General features: G+C 29.1%; 1 protein-coding gene across 1 annotated transcript in view; it reads right to left on the bottom strand.

Annotated features, from left to right (window-relative positions):
- The window catches only part of LOC135957467 (otoferlin-like), a 171,905-nt gene extending 148,812 nt beyond the window's left edge, over positions 1–23,093 (bottom strand). The window contains exons 1-3 of the mRNA XM_065508216.1: positions 23,015–23,093; positions 10,614–10,672; positions 4,758–4,950 (exon numbers count right to left, since the gene is read on the bottom strand). Of these exons, the coding sequence (XP_065364288.1) occupies positions 4,758–4,950; positions 10,614–10,672; positions 23,015–23,093 (331 nt within the window). The remainder of the gene's footprint in view (positions 1–4,757; positions 4,951–10,613; positions 10,673–23,014) is intronic.
- Between the last annotated feature and the right edge of the window lie 322 nt (positions 23,094–23,415).

Here is a 23,415-nt window from a genome sequence, read left to right as displayed (position 1 = left end):
CGTTGTTGATGGTTACCCCAATTTTCTCAATCTCTGGTTGTCGTTTTTCGTAACGATATACTTCCAATTAATATAATTTTTGTATGAGAACTGATAAAAAATAACCAGAGATTGAGAAAATGGGGCTTTGAGGGCTTCATTTGGATGCACAGTGGCTTAGAACTAAAATATTTGGAAAGTAAATGGCAGCATTTCTAACTGGCTAATCTGTAGCTGAGAAGCATCCAGTTTAGTTTTTGATGACGAAGCCCACAAACCCCTTATTGTCAGAGTTATATTATGAATTTTTATGGGGATCATTTTTGTAGATGATCTTAACCCCCTATCTCCTCTCTTTAGGGGTTATTTTTACCCTTTTTTCGAGGAAATCAAAAAAAGTTCTTTCAAAAAGGAAATTTAAGGATTAAAATAGTCTAGGCAAAATTTTGCCGGAATATTTCAGTGGGGTCACCAAAGATACAAAAGTTGTAAATGAAGCTCTTTATGCTTAATTAGTAAAATTATACGCCACCTCGCGTCTTACATTTTTAAAAAAATCGCCAAACATCCAAGTATGATCCGAATGAGCAGAAATTTAAAATGTTCAAAATGTTTTTTGAAAATATCATCTATATTTCCTATAAAATTACGAATACAATAAAAATATCTTGCTAAAAGTTATCTCGTCCCTATAAGAAGTTACATGCATCCAAAATTGGAACATGTAAAAATGGCCGTATTTTTTACTTTTTTCCAAAACAAATTTTGCATGGAATATATAAAAAACCTTAAAATTTTTCAAAAGGGAGCAAGGTTTGTGAAGTACCTGATGAATAAGTATAATCTTTTTGTATAAGTAGTTGGTATTAGTGAAAACCTTAGGACTTCAAGATTAATAGTTTAGTAAAGTAAAATAATTGTATGCATTTTTCGGACGACATTTACCTTACAAACTAAAAAATTATAATATAGGGATTTTGTATGAACAAAAATATTAAATCTTAATTAATGTAAAATTGTATCGGTTAAAGATATTATAACACAATTTGGAAGTAATGTAGATATGAATGTCCTTAAATTAATGGCATTAGAATTTTTGACAATATTTATTTTAGAAAAGTGCCTACTCTGACGTTATTTTCTATGTGACAATAAAACTACTTTGCATGTATTTAAATAAGATATAGGGCTATACAATAATGTCACTTTTTCGAAGATCAATGCTTTGCCTTTTTAGAAATTTTATTCAAACCTAATTTTTTTTTTTTAAATTGGTAAAGTTTTTTACCAATTTTTTTGAAAAAAAAATGTAAAAAATACGGCCATTTTTACATGTTCCAAATTTTGGATGCTTGTAATTTTTTATAGGTACAGATAACGGTTAGAAAATTGTCTTGATTTTATTCAGAATTTTGTAGCAAAATTAGCTGATATTTTTAAAATAGGCCCACCATATCTAAAAACCCAAAAAAATTGAGCAAAATTAAACAAAATAATTAAACTTAAATATCACTTGATCTAAGAGAGATAACATACATATCGTAAGCGACATTATCGTAAGCGACAAAACACAAATTTTACATGAGAAGTTTTTTTCGATTATTTTGAAATTTATACATAGAATTAAAAATGTTTTGATGCGATATAATATAATTTCGTTCAAGCTATTTGTCTATTTTTCAAAAACATTTATAACTTTTGACAATTAAAAATTCATGGAATACTTTATAGAAAAATATGACAAAAAATGTTTTTTATTGAATTTTTGTGTAGATAAAAATTTTTCGAATTGAAATAAAACTTTTATTTATAAAAAGTTTTTAATTTAATTATTTATAAAAGTTTTTTCACAGTTATGTAGAATTTTCTATTTAAAATGGAAAAATAAAAACGAATTTTGAAATTTATTATCAGCAATCCCGCAATTTCAAAAAAAAATTCGAAAAATTCCAAAAAAGGTAATTTTTAGTTTATTGGCATAATATCCATACCAGGGTCGGGGATATCGGGACCCTTTACAAAATAATTAGAAACATATTGTGCCACCTATAATCGGTTATTATATTTTGATATCGGATACGCGATTTGAGAATTTTTGCCCTAAAATTTTATTTTACATAAAAAATAGGTGTTTTTTGAAAGGACCTGGTCCCCTCAGTAACAACAATTTTGAAATTAGTATTCCTTTAAAATATTTTATGAGAACTTAGCTTTCAGAAAGTAGAAATTCGTTATACATCCTCTTAGAAATTTTTTGCTTTTTTTAGACAATTGATATCTACGACGAGGTTTTTTGTAGTGCTCGATGAGAAGATTCTATATGTATATTTTTTTTTAAATCGGAACTCAAACCAAGAAATAATATCGTCCAATAATAATAGGTCCACGTTCAAAACTTAAACTCGACAACACTTCTTCTTTGCGCATGTGAAATTTCATTCAAACCAATCTTACCATTTAGAAGTTACAGATTTATTTCCCCCTTTGTTTTTCTATACCACTGTGTGTCGCTTACGATAAAATTTTTTTATTGTAAAATATAAAGATTGACTTACAATAAAATCTTACCCCCTATATTTTTGATGTTATTAACAATTTTGATATTCTGAGAAAGCTAAAACATCAGACGGTCCATAAAATTTTAATTTCTGCAATAAAACAAAAATTTTAAAGATGTCGCTTACGATAATTTGGAGCTAAGGGCTCGATATGTATGCAAGTTTTTTGTAGATCTCCTTAAGGTCAATTTATATTTTCGATTTCAGCTAATGCTGAAACCCGAGGTGGTGTGTAATTTTGATAATTAAGTGTTAAGGGCTTTATTTACAACATTTGTAACTTTTGTGAAAGATTCCGGAACAAATTTTTGTGTAATATTTTAATCCTTAAATGTCCTTTATGCAATGACTCAAATTGACCCCTAAACAGAGAAGATAGAGGGTTAAGATCTTCCACAAAAATAATTGCCATACAATTTCATGATATAACTCTGACAATAAGAATTCTCTCAGACATTAACTTACAACATTTTTTTCAATAAGTATAATGCCAACTTCGATCAAAAAATAAAACTTACACCCACTGTAAAAAAAATTCAGACCAGCTGGACTATAAGTTTATTCTACAAAAATGATCTACTCAACATGCTCTTTCAGAATTATAGAATCGATATTCTGTTCAGGTTTTCGAATTATTCGAAAAACCGGGTTTTTTCAATTTTCCGGTTTTTAAATAGGACGGTTTTCGAGTTATTCGACAAACCGGGTTTTTTGTCTCGAATTATTCGACAAAATCGAATAATTTTTTTATTTATTTTAATATGCGATTACTTTTAAGAATTAACAAGTTATACATCAAGACCAAGGCGGAATCGCAAAGTAGGTCGGGGTTGATTAACAACTCTCGTATCATTGTCAATATTTCTTAAGGCTCGTGTTCATATTATTTCATTCGACAATTTTGCGTCTAGTTCTGGCGTGTGTGATGTAGCTTCGTATAAGGTTTCCTGATCTACGTAGTTCACACCAACCGCGTGTCTTTTAATTTTGATAAAACAACTGAGTTAGGACTTTGACAGGAGAGTTATCTATATTATTTAAAAAAAATATTATAAAATATTATTTTAAAAAATACAACTAACTGTTAGTATTATATTAATATATGAGGAGCCGCAGAACAAAAGGTACTTTTTTGAAAATTTAAAAATATTGGGAAATTGATTTTTTCTAGAAGATTTCAACCCAAATATTACCAAAAAATCAATTTGTAAAAAAAATCGAAAGAGTAGTTTTTGTTCTGCGGCTCCTCATATATCATTTCTTTGGATTTAACATTCTGAGTATTCGTATATCAAAAATTGGAATAAATTTAAAGTTATGTTAAATTAATTTTTAAAAGAAAAGTATAAAGCTAAAAACCGGTTATTCGAACCGGTTTTTGATTGAAAAAACCGAAAACCGGTTTTTAAAAATTACGCATTTGCGAATTATTCAAAAACCGGTTTTTTGTATATGTCGAATATTTGATCACTCTAGTTCCAATCAAAAAGTCTCAATTTGTTGGACAGTGTATTTATAAGGTGGCTTTTAAATTATTCTTATTTTTTCACAAATCGAAGTTCATGAAGAAATGTTTTTCATAATAATTTTCATAATATACAAATGCATTACTTTGGGCTATAAAAGGAACTAGTGATAACGATCAAAAGGAATTTGTTCATCAAAGGACTCGATTTGGTAATTTAAAGTAGTCTAGTGGACTCATAGCTAAACATTTTAACCAAATCGAGCAACTATAATTCTTTTAACCCCAGGGTCAAATTTTAATATTTGAATTTGTTATCAGATTAGGGTCAAACTTAAGAAATTTTAATAAAAAATTATATTTTAATTGAAATTGTCGCTTATAAATTGGGACACTAAAAAAACCAGTGGCATTAAAGGGTAAATTTTTTGTATAATTTATTCTAATATTGCTACGAAATTGCCTAATATTATTTAATAATTTGTGTAATTAACTTCCTGTTTGCAATTTCACTTTTCCACACCTACTCTGATGTTGTAACTCACATCACTTTTCACTTCCAAATATACACATTAAATATTCTGTTTAACTAGAATCAAAATGCTCTATGCCACCCATTCACAAATGGCTTGAATTCTGTGAAAAAGCATTAAAAATGTTGCACTAAAACAACTGCCCCATTAGGCATATATGTACTTGTATCTATTTACATGTGCACTTGTACAACTACAACTACAAATGTTGTTAAAACTTACCTTGCATTAACATCATGTATTGTCCGATACATTTGCTGCTGCTCGTTATAGTGCCAGTGGCTGTGCCGCCCATTAAACCACCCGAGGCATGACTTAAGCCGGTCTTAATTAGAGTTTTTGTTGTTTGTGTTCGCAATTCGACAATTAGAGGCTCCTCATCGCAGGCGGGTCGTGCCAAGGGCCATATAAATGACTGTGAAAATATAAAAAGAACAATAAGAAAATTAAACAAAAGTACTTAAAATTAAGTCATTCATTAACTAATAATGTATTGTATATTGTATAATTAATTTGGGGCAATATACTAACGATAATAAAGTTAAACCAAAACAATTGTTTTTTTTCAAAAATGAAGCCTAAATATTTTTATGTTTTAAATAAGAGTTTTTGGTACAAAATACAAATTTAACTTAATTTATTTTATATTATTTATAAATTCACAATTTCTCTGAGTGTATTACATATTTAGTTGTACTTTTTGCAATAAGTACTTAGGACAAAAACTGCACGTTCATGAGCATTGGCATCAGTGACAAATTATTTGTCTTTTAATATGCAATTAATATTACTGACTCGTACAATATATTTTATGCACTCTAGATATAAGTACGCACGTAGATAAATGTATTAAATGTGTAGTCAATTACTTTCACATACTCGTAAATGTATTTTTTCTTTTAGTCCTTCCTACGTTTTTCATATTTTCTTATCAACTTCCTGCTACTGGCCCTGTTAATGACATAAAATCTTGCAATACTCTCATAAATTGTAGACTTCGCTCTATAAGCCTAATGGAATATGAAGGTGACATTGTTTAAGTATTGATTTCAAGAGAAAGTACTTATTACAGTATGACTACGAAAGATAGACAAAATATTATGCTGTGTGTACAGCAACTTTTTTGCTCTGAAATATTTAAAAGCGCAGCAATATAAGTAATAATAAGATAAAAATATATTAGGCCAAATATTGTAATCCATTTATATAATTAGTTGTCTGCAGCTTTTTTCCCATAGACTTTGAAAACGAAATGATGGCGTACCATTCTGAATTGAGAGCCCAAATTGACTGTTGTCAATTTTCTGCTGTGACTGGATCCATAACTATTCACAATCTAATAGACTTCTTTTAATTTGAGGGCATTATTTATCGAATTTTTAACTCTCCCGATAAGTTGAAAAATAGGCAAGACCATGACACAAGGTACACTCAGTAGAAAATAAATTCTCAATTATACAATTCTTGTAACGTCAAACAAATGAAAATATAAAAAAATCAAAAACATAGTTTGACGTTATAAGGGTAAATATTGAAAACTCTCCCTATAGGGAGAATCACTATAGTGATAGTGCTTCTTCAAATTTGAAAAAAAGTGACGCTAAAACACACTGATTGATCACCAAAGCTTATGGTTAATGTGTTCCATAGGTTTATACAGTGCCGGTCAAAATAATAGCACCACAGAACCATAAAGCAATCAACATGGAAAATATTTTTATTTTCATAGTAATTTTAATTAAATATTTATAGTATATCGTTAATTAATCTCTATTTCTTCTATGAGTAAAGTTTTCTTTAAGAAACATTAACCTTTCAATAAATTATATGGTATTTTTGAAAAATACCCAGATTTTGTGCAGTCAAAATAATAGCACCATCGTAAGAAATTGTCGAAAAATATAGAATATTTATGTTTTCGATTTAAAAAATTGCCATAATATTATAATTTGAATTAATTTATATCGAAATGAATAAAATTTAAAACAAAAAAATTTATTTTACTTATCAAATTTTTTTAGTAACAAAAAAAGTGGTGTATGTGAGCTCTAGTTTCAAAAATTAAGATTTCTGAACATACAATTAGCTTAATTCAGAAAAAAAAACTATTTATAGATATTTAGAAATGGTTTTAGAAAACATTGCGTTGAAATAAAAATATAAATTTCAGGTTGCGAAACCGCTTATCGCTTTTAATCATAACACTCTTGGCCCACCGTTTCGAAAATCAGGCAAAAGTGGCGACTAGTTTTGCAGTTATTCGCTGACCATTACAAGAACAAAATTTAAATTATTTAAATCCAAGAAAAGTTTTATCAATAACATTATAACATCCTCTATTAAAGGTAAAATTTCCGAAGTCGCATTACCATTTTTCAACATTCAAGTACCAAAAAACTTCTTGGTCAAATAATTAAACAAATTATATTGTTTGATATCAGACTTCTATAGAATGTCCTCCGAATCCAATTTCAACTAAAATTTAAGATAATATATTCATCTTTTCTTAAAAACACACAGATTTTAAAATTATAATTTGATCGTGGTTTTTCTACTATAACATTCGAAGAATATATTGAATATGTGGAATAAATAATTCAATATTATATGATCAAATGCTTGATAAAATCATACTCAGATATAAATCAATGAAATTATGACCCTAGGAATGATCTATGGAATGGTAAATTGATATAAATTTGGGTTTCAAGCTAAAAGGTCAATGTCGTGGCACAGGGTGCGATATCCCCAAACATAATTTTATTAAAACTAGATGGCCAAGAGTCACAAAAAGGGTAAAAGGAAACCAAAAATATTTAAGAATTTATTTTGGGAAATGAAAAAATATATTTGGCATACAAGTTGGATACAAAATTTTAAAAATTTTAGAATCTTTATGGGTAGGAGGTGTTCGGTCTCTTTTTTGCCAAAAATTACGAAAACAAAAGGCAGCAATATTTTACTTTTAATAATAACGTGTTAAGAACGTTACAAACCATAATAATTGTTACTAAAATAAATTTTGTTAATTTTTGTTTATTTTAATCGATTTCTATCTTGGTGGTATTTTTTTGACTGGTAGGAGGTGTTCGGTCTCTTTTTTGCCAAAAATTACGAAAACAAAAGGCAGCAATATTTTACTTTTAATAATAACGTGTTAAGAACGTTACAAACCATAATAATTGTTACTAAAATAAATTTTGTTAATTTTTGTTTATTTTAATCGATTTCTATCTTGGTGGTATTTTTTTGACTGATGAATTTCGTAGGTAGTTATATATTATGTTGTTTTTCTTCTAATTTTCAAAATTATTTTTAATGTTTGAAAGTTTATTGAATTAAGCATAAATTAATACAAAAACAACAAAAATTAATTTAACAGTTTTTACGTAATATTTTAATATAAGAATATGAATGTCGTGGTGCTATTATTTTGACCGCAGCTGTATATGCGAGAGATGGTTTGTGCGGTTATGAAGTGGCGATTTTGACACGAACACAGACAAGCCAAAAAAACTTTGAAGACCAATAGTTGAAGATATTACTCCATGAAGTTTATTGTAAAACTCAACAAGAGCTTGCAAAATCATTGGGAGCTACTCAAGTAGCAATTTCGGTCAACCAGCCGAATCGCCAGCAAAACCAAATATCTAGGGTGCTAAGGTAATGTTCTGTATTTGGTGGGACCAAAATAGTCCCATCTATTATGACAATCTGAAATCTGGACATACCATCACAGAAAAACTGTACTGAACGCAACATATTCGTTTGGACCGAGCATTGGACGAAAAACGCCCAGCGTCCAGACATGAAAGCGTAATATTCCATCATCAAAACTATAGGATACATATTGCAATACCGGTTGAAAACTATTTAGAAAGAAGTGGTTACGAAGTTTTGCCTCACCCGCCTTATAGTTCAAACCATGCTCCGTCCGAGTACTATAAGTTTTGATCGATACAGAAGGCTCTCTCTGGGATGAGCTTCATTCCAGAACAGAGTATCGGATATTGGCTTGATTCGTTCTTGTCATCAACAGATGAGCAGTTCTTTTGGCTAGGATTTCATATGTTGCCAGAAAGATGGGATAAGGTCATAGCTAAAAAAATTTAAGTCATACACCCAATAATAATACTGTCCAACAAATTTAGACTTTTTGATTGAAACAGAATATCGACCCTATAATTCGTAAAGTGCATGTTGAGTAGATAATTTTTGTAGAAAAAACTTATAGTCCAACTGGTCTGAGTTTTTTTTTTTGCAGTGGGTCAAAGTTTTAATTTTTTAATCGAAGAGAGCGATATACTAAATGAAAAAAATGTTGTAAGTTAATATCTCAGAGTGTTCTTATTGTCAGGGTTATATTGTGGAATTTTATTAGGATCATTTTTGTGGAAGATCTTAACCCTCTAGCTCCTCTCTTTAAGGGTTAATTTTACACTTTTTTCGGGAAAATTAAAAAAATTCCTTTCAAAAAGGACTTTGAAGGATTGATATATTCTACTATAATTTTTTCAGTGGGGGTCACCAAAGATATCAAAATTGTAAATAAAGCTGTTTACGCTTAATTATCAAAATTACACGCCAAATGGTTTTCACATTTTTTTTAAAAATCGCCAAAAATTCAAGTATGATTCGAATGAGCTTAAATTTAAAATTCAGACCAGCTGGTCAATAAATTTATTATAGAAAAATGATCCACTCAATATGCCCTTCTATTCCAAAAATGACATTCTGCTCCGAAAAAATGCGGTTGGACAGTGTTATTAGGATTGAGTTGTGTTTGATAAATTTGTTTTACTATTTAATATTTATAATATTTTCATTTTCTTGTCTTCAAGTTTAACCGCTTAACAGTTTCCATCAAATATCAGATAAAACCAAAACTATAGCGTAACTTATCTATGCATTTTCTTAAAAAATTAACATTCAAATGATGTTTGCGCTTATGATAATGTTAAATTTAAATGAAGTTGACTTACAGTTTTGTGTCATTGAAGATTGCACTGTGCTAAAATTGCTATTCCATTTTGTAATAAGTAGTACGTGTCTTTCTGTGCAATCTACTTTGGTATTTATATAAAAATTCTTAAAGAGGTTACACTTGGTATTTAAAAAAAATATAAAAATATCTTGTGGTTTTAGTCAAAGACTTCTTTATTAGAAAGATAGAGAAAGCTATTGGTTAACAGAAACCTCTAGATGGAAAAGTTAAAATGAAATTTCTTTGAAATATTTATGAGACACAAAACTCAATGATGAAAAAATGTAAACCAAATCTACTTAAAATATTTTTGAGGAATATAAATTTGTAATGAATTTTGTTATAAAGAAATATTTTTGGTTATAATTATAAATAATTTCTCTGAGCTACTAAACACTTGTTAAATTTACAGAATCTATTGAATTTCTGAGTAAATGAACGCGTTTCTAGAAATCTGACTAGTTTTGCAATAATATGAAACAAATTCAACCACCTTATATTAAAACAATTTACGTTTAATTAAAGCTATGGTATCCTTTACTGAATGACCTACTAGCACTAATTGGCCTCACTTGTATTCAGTTATTGTGCTCCTCTTACTAACAAATCTGTTGCCATGTTTGTACATTCACTTTTAATTTGCTTTCTACACGTACTTGACAATACCATCATCATGTTGCCACAATTCATAAAATGACAGATTGTTCATTAATAATCATCAAACAGGATTAAGTGCGAATCATACAACACACACAGACACAATATGTTGCAACAACAAGCACTCCAAACAATAACAAAAAAAAATAATTTCCCAATCAAACAATGATGAACCGTATTGTGTTAAAGGAATACAAATGTAATGATGCTTAACAACTGCATTTAAGTTTGTAAGGATTACAACAAGCCATTCTTTAAAAGGCACAATCAATACAATGTTATTCCTTACAATCGCCAACATTGACAACGATATAAAACGGAAAAAGCTTTTAACCACGATTTGAATATTCATGGGCATTTAAAAAGGGAACAAGTGCTATAGAAATCAAACGGAATAATTTATTTTTTTTGTAGAAAAACACGTTAAGTAAACTTACCTGGTTGACATCAATTTCTGAAGAAGACGAACACAATTCTGAAGTTATATGAGCAACACCTGAAATGGAAGAATATTTACATAAATTATATATGTGTTTTAACATAAATGTTTTGACTAGTGTAGCAACAGTTAATGAAGAAATGTCGTTTTAATGTCTTGGAAAATTTAATGTTTTATGTTTATTTTTAATTACAAATTGTGTTGTCTTTTTACAGCAGCTGTATTATACAGAGTAATTGCTTTTTTATATGTGTCACCCTACAAGACAGCTAGGTAACCTCGTGTCTACACTTGACAAATATTTATCATAACAATTAATGACTCACAGTGGTAAATAAGAAATAAGTAAGAAAGTATTGTCGGTCAAGTCCAACCATATAATGAGCAAATAAATGAGCAAAAACATTTTGCTTTTAAAATATCAATAATTTATATTCGCAAGTGATTTTCAAAAGTGGGCCTTTTATGGAAGCTATGACCAATTATCATGAAATTAGGTCGTGTGAGTTGTGTCTATATGAAAGTTATTTATGGTGAATTTTGTGTGTATACCAACATTTTTAAGACATTGATGTATATTAAAGTGATTTTTGGAAGCGGGTCTATATAGGAGCTATGACTAATTATGGACCGATCGTAACTAAATTTGGTGACATGAATTTTGTATATATAAACCTTATTTGGAACGCAATTTGTGGATATACATATATAAATTAAACACTTATGACCGATAAAGTCCAATTTCGGAAGGACATTTGTATGGGGGCTAGGTGAAATAATGGACCGATTTCAATAGGCTTGGTCCTTGGGCCGAAAAAATAATTTGTACCAAACTTGATCAAAATATCTTCAAAATTGCGACCTGTACTCTGCACACAAGGTTTACATGGACAGCCAGCCAGCCAGCCAGCCAGACGGACCGACGGACATCGTTTAATCGACTCAGAAAGTGATTCTAAGTCGATCGTTATACTTGAAGGTGGGTGTTAGACTAATATTTTTGGGCGTTACAAACATCTGCACAAACACATTATACCCTTCCCACTATGGTGGTGTAGGGTATAATGAGGGAAATAAATCTGTAACCCTTAGTCCGATTTGAATGAAATTTGACATGCGCAAAAAGGAAGGTTTTAGAGTTTAAGTTATGAATTTGGACCACAGGGCCCTCCAGGGGTGCGGCTAGGGGTGCCCAAAGAAGGACACTTCGGATATGTTCAATTTCCGATGTTCTGATTTGCTCATCTTTTGGGACCAAGAACGAATCTAGCCATTTTCGGATACTCTTTTCTGTAGTGAAGAGTATTCCAGAGAGAGTGAGTTTTGCATCGATCGAAACAAATAGTAGTCGGCCGAGGTATGGTCTGGACTATAAAGCTGGTAGGGCAAAACTTCACAACCACTTCATTCTAAATAGTTTTTAACAGGTATTGCACAATGTGGCCGAGCGTTGACATGATCTAATAAGACTGTTTCATTACTGGCAACATACATATTCAGTTCGTTTTTCAGGCAATGCTTGCTTCAAACGAATCTGTAGCGTTCGGTATAGATTCCCTGTGATTGTTTGGTCAGATTTCAGATTCAGTGCAACATTTTTTTTTATAGCGTTAAAACATCAATTTGGATATGCAAAATCATCTCTCAAGATCTACAGGCTTCAATTTATATGACATCCAATTTCTCTGCTTTTCGATAAATCCTGCTGCTCGCAAACGTTTGGAAATTGCTGCCTGAGTATCTGAGCAATCGGTATGCATCAGCGGCACTTTTTTCAAATTAAATAAGAAAAGCAAAACTTCCCGCATATGATGCATTGTCGGCTCAAAATTCGACATTTTAGAAGGGAGAAAAAACTTTACTGTTTATACTATAATGTTCAGTAACTAATTGAGAATAAATAATTATTATAAATAAATTAAATGTACCCTTCAAAATGACATATAAGATATTAAAAACTATTGTAAATCCTGCATTTTTTAGGCGGAATAATAGGCTACTGTTTATTTTGAAATTTCAAGTGGGCGTGGCACCTTCCTTACAAAGTAAACAGTTATTAAGGAATATCTGGTGAACTATAATTGTGAAAGCCGCAAAATTTCGGTGGATTTACTTCGATACCAATTTGCGATGCTTGGCTGAAAATGGGCATGATTGGTTAAATAGGCGTGGCACCGCTCATACAAAGTAAATAGTTGTGAATATTTAAAGAACTGTAATTGTGAAAGTTTTAAGCTTAGTACAGATGTATTCCTTACCACTGGGGGATATCGGAGCAGTGAGTGTAAGTTTTCCATTGCAAAGAAAATTGTAATTTCGAGAGTCTTAAGGCTTTGTCAGAATAACTTTCTTATATTTTTACGATGTTTGCCTGAAATTGGGCGGAATCGAGGGAATGATTCCCATCATGTAAAAAAATAGTTATTTTGTTACCATTGTACATATCAGATATAAAAATAGATGGTATCAGAACAGTAGATTGATATCTCCCAACCAAGTATAAGTCTAGTTATTTTCGAATATCTAGCGAAGTGTAATTGTGAGATTCTTAAAACTTTGTTAATGCCTGTGTCCTGTTATGATAAAAATTAAGGGTATCGGAAAAAGTTTCGTGCCCCCTCTCAGGATATTTTTTATACTTTCAATGGCAAAAGTATGGTATACAATTCAAAACTGACAAGAAATTCCGGTATTAATTATATTCATTTAATTTTGTATAAAATTCTTTCATATTTGTACTACGATAGGTAACGATACTTTAGCGCTAACGTTAGTCGAGCTGTAAGAGCATTTTAGGGGTAACGGTAGATTAGAGGTAACGGTAACTAACCTTGAAATAAATTGAATTAAATTATTTCATTAGAACCACTTTAATTATACTTTATCTATACACATTATGATTCTGTATTTACCATACCATCCGATTTTGTTAATTTTCAAAAATATTACAAACCTTCGATTTGCCAATTTTAGATTTGATTTAATATGAGTAATTTAAATATAATACTAAGAAAAACTAATGCGATTTTATTACTTAAAAAAAACCTTAATCTTTATATTCTCTGCAATTTTACTATTTGATAGAAGAACCTCAATCAGTCAACATCATATCAAAAAATTTCAAAGCAAACCAACAAACTATGTCTGAATCTTTTTTTATGTTTCCATTTTTCTTTGGAAAAATAAATAACTTTTTTATCTTCATACATAGAAGGCCATCCTAATAATCATTATAAGCCCTATATAGCAAACATATTTGTATGTCAGTTGGTATGGGTTTTCCTTTCCAATCTCTGTCTGTGTCTGGTTTTGTATAATGTACATTTGTTTTTTCTGTAAAAAAGTACATAAATCTTTAGAATGTTGTTTTTCAGTCATTGTTGTCATACTCTTCCATAAATTTTCATGTACATACATACATATGTATGAATTTATAAAGTTTTATAGAAGCAATGTTAGTGGAACAAATAGAGCAGAAATTCTTAAAAATAAAACTTCAACAAAAAGATTTTCAAAAAATTACCCACACGAGTTTCACTTTGTTATTTTTACTAGTACATTCTCCGCTCAGATTTAGATTTTTGCTAGCAGAGTTTCTTTTCTATTTCCTATTCTTTGGAAGCAACAATTTCAAAAGAATTTATGTGTGTGCGTATTTTAATAATTTGTCGTCACGCAACAATCAAAATCCGTTTTAAATTGTCAATGAAATTTAATAAATTTTTAGCCAACAAGTATGTTTTTCAAAGCAGATAAGAAGAGATGCCAAAATAAGTCAAAGTAGAATAAATTTAAAATTTAAACTAAGTATGTACAATATATTTGCGTGTATTTATAAGTTGGTAAATTAAATCCCATCAATCTAGCATGAAGTCCATCGTCCATTTAGTGTCTCTAAGTAATCTAGGGTGTAGTCACTTTTAACTCCTTTTTTGTATCGTGTATTCAATAGACAGACAGACAGACAGACAGATGGATGGACACAGCTAGATCGCCCTAGAATTTCGTAAGTACCCAGAATATATATATGTACTGTTGTGGTTTTGTGACGATTATATCGATGTGTTTTTTTTTCAACAGAGATTTTCCTTTTATCATAGGAACAATATATGCAAAATTTATTGGTAGTATCTGCAATATATTTAATGGAAATAGCTAAATATTTTTTAAAAATATCAACTATTTTGGAAGTTGTCTCAGATTTTGTTCCAATACCAAACATTTCTGATTAATAAAAAATATCTTAATTTTATACCCCTATGTGCTTCCCCCGAGGCCCTATCGTGCCAACTACATACGGACGGAATTGGTTTGATCGTATTTGAATTACACAGGGCTACAAAATCGAAAATCTGTTGGAGGCTTTTTAAACCACTACACAATTTTGATCTATTGTGGTTCCAGTTGTACAAATATCGTCCAAACTTTAAATTCTATGGAGAGGTTTCTTTTAAAAAAAAAAATTTAAGTAAAATTTTGAATTTTTTTAATTTTTTTTAGTTTTGTAGTTATAATAACAAATTTAAGGAACAAATATATTTATATGAAAATAGTAATTTTGTTTGTTTTAAAAAAATCATAGAAAATCGAATACGGCAGAAATTGTTCAGGTTTATTACTTTATCGCAAACCCACATATAATAGCAACAAAATGAGATATCGATCGTAAAAATCGATTGATCCTTTTCGAATTTATTCACAATTAAGTGAATTTGCTCATTTTCACAAAATTTAAATTTTTTGTTTGATATACATCAAATTCAGTAGTTAATGTTCTTCATTCGATTGATTGAATTTTGAAAACATTTTCCCCGTGCTATTTACTAATTTTCCTTCATATGAAAAATTGATTAAATTTTGAAAACATTTTTTTCATGCTATGTACAAATTTTCGAATATATATTGCGTTTCAATCGGTTCAGTAGTTTCTGAATTATAATAACAAATGGAAACAAAAAATATATTTTTTACGTGAAAATAGAAATTTTAAAAAACTCATGAAAAATCGAAAACGGCAGGAATTGTTCAGAATTATTGCTTTATTATAAAGCTACATATAGTGGCAACAAAATTAGATATCGATCGTAAAAATCGATTGATCCTTTTCGAATTTATTCCCAATTAATTAAATTAGCTCATTTTCGCAAAATTTTAGTTTTTTCTTTGATATACATAAAATTCAGTAGTTAATATTCTTCTTTCAATTGATTCAGTTTTGAAAATATTTTCCCCATGCTATGTAGAAATTTTCGACTTCAATCGGCTCAGTAGTTTCGGAGTTATAATAACAAATTGAAAAAAAAAATATATTTTGTACGTGAAAATAGTATTTTTTTTGCTTAAAAAAATCATGAAAAATCGAAAACGGCAGAAATTTTTCAGGTTTATTGCTTTATCGCAAAGCCGCATGTAATAGCAACAAAATGAGATATCGATAATAAAAATCCAATTGTTTTCGAATTTATTCACAATTAATTCAATTAGCTCATTTTCACAAAATTTTATTTTTTTTATTTGATATACATAAAATTCAGTAGTTAATGTTCTTCTTTCGATTGATTGAGTTTTGAAAACATTTTCCTCATGCTATGAAAAATGTTCACATATATATTGCTTTTCAATCGGCTCAGTAGTTTCGGAGTTATAATAACAAATTGAAGCAAAAAATATATTTTTTACGTGAAAATAGCTATTTTTTTTGTATTTTAAAAAATAATGAAAAATCGAAAATGGCAGAAATTGTTCAGATTTATTACTTTATCACAATGCCACATGTAATAGCAACAAAATGAGATGGATGGATTCTTTTCAAATTTATTCACAATCAAGTGAATTTGCTCATTTTCACAAAATTTATTTTTTTTTTAATATACATTAAATTTACAAGTTAATTTTCCCCATGCTATGTACACATTTTCACATATATATATTTCGTTTCAATCGGCTTAGTATTTTTCGAGTTATAATAACAAATTGAAGCAAAAAATATATTTTTTACGTGAAAATAGCAATTTAGTTTGTTTTAGAAAAATCGAAAACGGCAGAAATTGTTCAGATTTATGGCTTTATCACAAAGCCACATGTAATAGCAACAAAATGAGATATCGATCATAAAAATCGATTAATTCTTTTAAAATTTATTCAAAATTAAATGAATTCGCTCATTTTTGCAAAATTTTAATTGCATAAATTAGTTATTACTACTCCATTACGACTAACCTTGGTGCAAAATTCCTCCTGATCGGAAGACATCGATTTTAAAATTTGGTTCACTTGACATGAAATCTTCCATATATATAGTTCTGCGACTAATATTTTGATATGTTACAATCGTAATGACAAACTCAATATACCCACCATCTTTCTAGTGGTGAGCATATAAACTGTATTTTCTATTAAATTTTGGGACACTCTTTAAATGTATTGTAGCTTTTCTCAAACGATTCCCCAGAAACCAGCAACTAGGTCAACCACTACAATGTTTTGCATAGTTGTTATTTAATTTAAAAGATAACTTTTATCAAACTTTTCCCAGTTTCACTTTAAGTATTTTCTATCTGCAGTTATTTCCTTAAATAGTCCTTATTGTGTTCAAATATTTTTCAAAGTATTTTTCATTTGTTTATCTAAAAGTTGTTGCTTAAAAGAAACAAAAATGAATTATGGTTGTTTATCTTTTTTTTATTATTTTCGTTTTCGCTTGCAGTCGTGACATTATTAGTTTTTCTTGCAGTTTGTTTGTTTTTTGTCATGTTCAAAATGAGATTTTGTTAAGGAGATGGATGTGATAGATTTGAAAATATTTTTCTTTTGCCACATAAAAGAAAACAACAGAAATATGTTTGATTTTTTTTGGTGTTTAAAAAGTCATGCACGAAAATAAGAAAATATGTAGCAAGTAGGAGTGAATAGTTGTTAAATGCGTGTCTCAACACATCTTTTAGTACTTTATGATGTATTATGCTGTTTTTTTTTGCGGTTATCTGTATTATGAGAAGGAGTGTGGTTATATCAACAGAGATTATGACCATAAATGTTATATAATAATGTAGGAGTAGGAGAACATATATGATGGATTTGTGTTAAGAAACGTGTCTGTTGAAAATCATTCTATCTCAGCAGGAATTTGCTAAAGATTATTTTTGAAGGTAAGGAAGCATTTGGATTAAATATTGGAGTTAAATATGTCAGCACAAAATATATGGAATTTTATTCATAAATTCCTATATATGTATGACAAGTCTGTTGCTTCTTTGTTTTCAAAATTATAAGATTTAAATTGTTTAAAGGAACATGTGAAACAAAAAGTGCTAAATTGATTAAGCACAAAGTTAATAAATTTAATTAATTTCATTATGCCCTGTTACCTCATGCTCATAACATATTCAAACGTCAACCATGTGTTAAATTTTGAAACAGTATTTCTTGTCATTATCGCACAGAATTTCGTTTAAAATGTCATTAATAAGTTACACGCAAGTGTGCATTGGCTTGTGTGTATTAGGGTAGCCCTTGTGTAGCACATTTTGGTTTTTCGATGCTTCCAAGGTCTAAAATTGTTCTTCGTCATGTAAAAACCAAATGCTGGAAATTTAAGCAAAATCGAAATTAGTTTAGAGGTTGCACACTTTATTTGAAAGTTTTATTGACCCAATAGAAATATTAAAAAAAAAATAATATTAAACGTTGGGAAAAATCCAATTCAGAAGTTATTCTAAAAAACAGTTTTCAGTGATGTTCGTCAACTTGTTTAAATTTCGCTTTAAAATAGCGTGCATTTTTTGATACATTGTATTTTGATATTTTTACGTATATTTTTGATACATACATAAGTATTGTTTTTGTTAAAAATATCTAAAAACAAATTAAATTTATCACCTTTTTTGAACTTAGTAGTGTTTCATTGCTTATTTTGCACAGTAGGGGACCTGAAAAAATTGGATATAAATATGTAACTTCTAAACGAATAGACCGATTTTAATAAAATTTCCCATGGCTATTTTTGTTTTCGATCCGATTGGAATAATTTTTATACTGTTACGTTTTAACCTTTTCAAAACGCTGGTTTATTTCCTTTAAATAAACCGGATACTTTTGATTGCAAATAAAAGCCGTTTAGTAGTTTAAAAATTGTAACAACTCTTTATTTATTCAAAATGTACAACAACCACAGAATTAAATAGTCACTCAATGTTTTTTATACATGTTTATAAATTCTCAGAAATACAGACACAATTCATAATGCACACGAATTTACTTGAAAAACACAACACACTTTAAGGCACTCAGTTGATGTTTATTCGAAAAGCGTCTCTGATAAACTGACTCACGACTGCAACCTCTGCCACTATCTATAACACTGCCATCTGCACTCTAGATTATTCTTTAACTGTCAAAATTCGAATATTCTAGATCTTACTAATACATACGCCATCTGTGGTGTACTTTCTATAATGTTCTTTAACTGAATATTCGAATTCGAGTACAGCGTTGCCAACTTACGATCAAATCAAATGAAAGCTTTTATTTAATAATGTCCACAGATATGTTACAGTTTGCTATTACAGCACTGTTATTTGAAAGCATTATGCTACTTTTAAATCAGCCCTTAAAATTCTTATATTTGAATTCAAGTACAATTTCGTAACAATACATATGGAATCTACTTGACAAGATCTATAAAAAACTTTCCTTTAGCCATATATTATCTCTTACAGTTTACTAGTTATTTGCATTTGAAAAGTAAAATTTTATTTTTTTACCTACCTTGGTCTACTTTTTTGCTAATAACGTCTACTATTCTTTCCCAATTTTCGTTTATAATAATTATTAATAATAATTTATTGTTTAAAAACCTCTACTGAGTCAACAGTTTTCGTACTTACATTAATTTTCACTTATACAGAAAATAAGAAAAAGATAAATAATGTATTTACCCAACACCCACCTTAAAGTATACCAATCTGCTCAGGATCACTTTCTGGTTCGATTAAGCGATGTCCGTCCATCTGTCCGTCCATGTAAACTTTGTAATCAAACTACAGGTCGCAATTTCAAAGATAATTCAACAACATTTGGTACAAGCTCTTCTATTTCCCCAAGGACGAAGCCTATTTAATTTGATTGTAATCGGTCGATTATTTCTCCTAGCCCCCATACGATTGCCCTATATGAAAATAGTTATGCTCTCACAAATATCTCAGTTATATAGATTTCCAGACCAAATTCGGCTAAAATAAGTTTTATATAAGCCGAACCCGCCTCACCAAATTATGTAATGATCGGTCCACAATTAGTTATAGCTACCATAGAGGCCCACTTCCGAAAATCACTTTAACTAGCATAAATTTCTTAAAAATGTTGGTATTCCAATAAAATTCAACACAAATAATTTATATGTATGTACAAGAGCCATACTAAATTTTATAACGATTGGTCCATAATTAGTCATAGCTCCCATATAATGCTCACTTCCGAAAATGGTTTTAATGAGTATAGATTTCTTAAAAATGTTGGTATTCAAAAAAAAATTCAACACAAACAGGTTTCATATATACAGATGTCATGCCACCTAATTTTATGGCGATTGGTTTTTAATTAGATTTGTGTAGGGTATCATATGGTCGGGCTTGACCGACTATACTTTCTTACTTCTTATATTTTTCTGAAAGATAACATTTTGGGAAATATTATAAAAGCAAAATAATATAAAAATTCGTATTATTGCGTGGTCCAGAGCTTTTCGAAGTAGACCTATTTTTTATAAAAATTTCTACTTTAGACATTTTATCTAATCGCATAGCTACTTTCAAAAAATTAAGACCTCTTTTGTATGTCTCAATATGTTCTTCAATATTGTGCAAAGGGATTTCATAGGCCCCAGCTTGGTGCCTTCAACAGATCCAAAAATCTAAAAAATGCCAATTTTGGAATTTTTGAAAAATATTTTGGGATTTGTAGGATTGTCATTAACAATTCCAAAATATCATTTTCATTTTTGGATTTGGATCAAGAGTTTCTATATATTTCATTAAAAACGATGCATAATCAAAACTTATATTGCATTTTAAAAATGAAAATTTTCCAACAAAAAATCATCTATTTTTTATTCCCATATTTTTGAAAAAAGTATTCTATCAATTTTTTAATTCTTAAAAATAATTTACATTTTTGAAAAGAGGACATAATTTCCTGCAAGTTTATACATAATATATATATCTTTTCTTTTCCGAATCACTTTCTGAGTCGGTTAAACGATGTCGATGGCGATCGGTCCATAATTAGTCATAGTTCCCGTATAATGCACTCTTCCGAAAATCATTCACGAAAATAAATTATTGAAATTTTAAAAGAAAAATGATTTTGCTCATTTACTAAGTGTAGGGTATTATATGGTCGGGCTTGATCGACCATACTTTCTTAATTGTTTTAAATTAAAGAAGTAAAGCAAAACTTACCGTATATGACAAAATTCGAGGCAAAAAATTGGTTGTTTATATTATAATGTTTAGTAAATAAGTGAGAATAAATGACAGATATGTACTTTTCAAAATAACATATAAGTTATTAAAAACTAAAACCGAGTTCAAAAGATACGCCATCAATTTTAAATTTGTAAGACATACACCAAATTAAGGACCACCCTAGTCTATACTCGTACGTGTACTAGTATTTTGCTTAAGAAATTATTCAAACGAAGCAGCGGAAAAGGAAATTCCTTTAGACATCCACTAACGGAAATATTTGAAACATTTCTGCAAAAAGAAAAAAAAACGTCAACCATCATATAAAAGACAAATTTTTTAAGAAGGAGGAGAAAACCAGAAAATGTATAAAAAAGAAGATACATAAATGAAATTTTGTTTAAAGAGCCTGAAAAAATAATGATGTGAATGTCAAAAAGCAGCAAGTAAGGGTCGTTTTAAAATTTAGCTATATTTTAGCCCCCATATTCTTAAACAAATTTAAAATTTAAACAACGTTTTAAAGAAAAATTTGCATATAAAATTTAATTTTAAAACGTTGTTTAAATTTAAAAATTGTTTAGGAATTTAAATTTTGATTAATAAAGTTTGAAATTAAGAGAGGAAAAATTTAAATGTTTCAAATAGTTTTGCTAGATTCTGTTTTTTGGACACTATTTTAAGGAACCTTTTTCCTAGGGCAGAACTATAGAAAGTTTTATAAGAACCTAGAATGTACTTGTCAAATTTATGGGAAGAAACAACTTAGACACATTCATATTGTACAGCCTCCTGGAGAATGAGTACTGAGGGAGGATATAAAATATCCAATAAAAAAATATTTTTTTTTCATGACACAGTCTGTCTGTCAGCCACAAATATGATGAATATTTTTTCATTACATTTTGATGATAACGGAAGCTTCTTAAACTAAAGTAAATGAATGAAAGACAGACAGACGGATGGATGTTTGATTGTTGGCCTAAATGTCATACAAAGATTAACAATCACATTTAGGCATGTTGAATAAATTTCATTGAAACATAAAATCTATTATGGCTGATAATGATGGTACAGAGACATTTGCTGGTTTATTTATTTGAATGTGAAATTGGTGTGAGATTTTTCTTATTACTTATCATGTATTTTGCCTTAGTTTCCATTGTTCTTATGCCACTCAAAGGAAATTAGATTAAATGTGAAGATTGTTGGTGTGATGAGTAGGACAATAAACATAATAGGCTCAATATGTAGTTGGTATTTGTCTTCTTTGTTTCTGTTCATTTCTGTTAGTGCTCGGCGAAATAATAGAAAGTTAAGGTAGGTAAAGTAAATTGAAGTGTTTAAACATTAGATTACAAAAGCATTGAAGAAATTTGTCAGTAAATTTGATCTAAGATAACATTAAAGAACCAGTACCGCAATTCTGTAACATTTTGTATTTTCTTACCGATTTCGTTAAGTTACGAAATTTATTGGTTGCTTTAACAAATTTCATATTTCAGTCAGAAATGTTTGACAGTCAAAATTTACAAATTCGGTATAGTAGAACCAGAGTTATGGACCAAAATACGAAACAGCTTAAAGATATTTTTCATAAATATTTTGATATTTACTTTAAATATGTTGCAGATGTTATCCAATTCCAGATATCCGTCCAGATATCTTGCAGTCCATGTAAACATTGGAATTTAATTACAGGTCCCAATCATAATTTATTATTCACGAAATCTCTAAAATTGTCTCTTCTAATTATCTTGCACATGTCTGCAAATGTAGTCGTATTTACCAACTCTATTTTCTTATTTGTTTATAAATGATTTGATTAAATTTAGGATACACCAGCTATGTACTTGTGTTTATGTTTGTGTATAAATATTTGTATATTCTAATTTATATTTTTATTTATTTTTTAAACTTTCATATACAAACTTACCCCGAAATTCCACACGTCCTATTAGATTTGTTTTGGCCTTGGGCACTTCAAAACGTATTAGTTTGATGGTCAACGACATGTTGTGGCTGTTATATTTTTATTATATTCCTTTTTTTGTAAGAGAACTTTTTTGTTTCTAATAGTATTTCTCTACTGTTTTATAGTTTAAATAAATATTTTTATAAAATGTTTATTTAAAATTCTTTTTCATATATTTAGTTGATGGTGTTTTCGTATTTTTACAGTTGAAATAACTTTGTTATTTGGTTGATTGAATTTGGTGTAAAATATTGCTTATTGGATTCCATTTAATGGTGTTATTGTTAAAGAATTAGAATTCTTATTTTATTTCTCTCTAAGATGATTTATTTGATTTTTTTTCATTGGGGTTTCTTTATACT

Source organism: Calliphora vicina, chromosome 4 (assembly GCF_958450345.1).
Source record: "Calliphora vicina chromosome 4, idCalVici1.1, whole genome shotgun sequence".
NCBI lineage: Eukaryota > Metazoa > Arthropoda > Insecta > Diptera > Calliphoridae > Calliphora > Calliphora vicina.
Note: the sequence above shows the minus strand (reverse complement) of the source record. Positions and strands in the feature narration are given on the sequence as shown.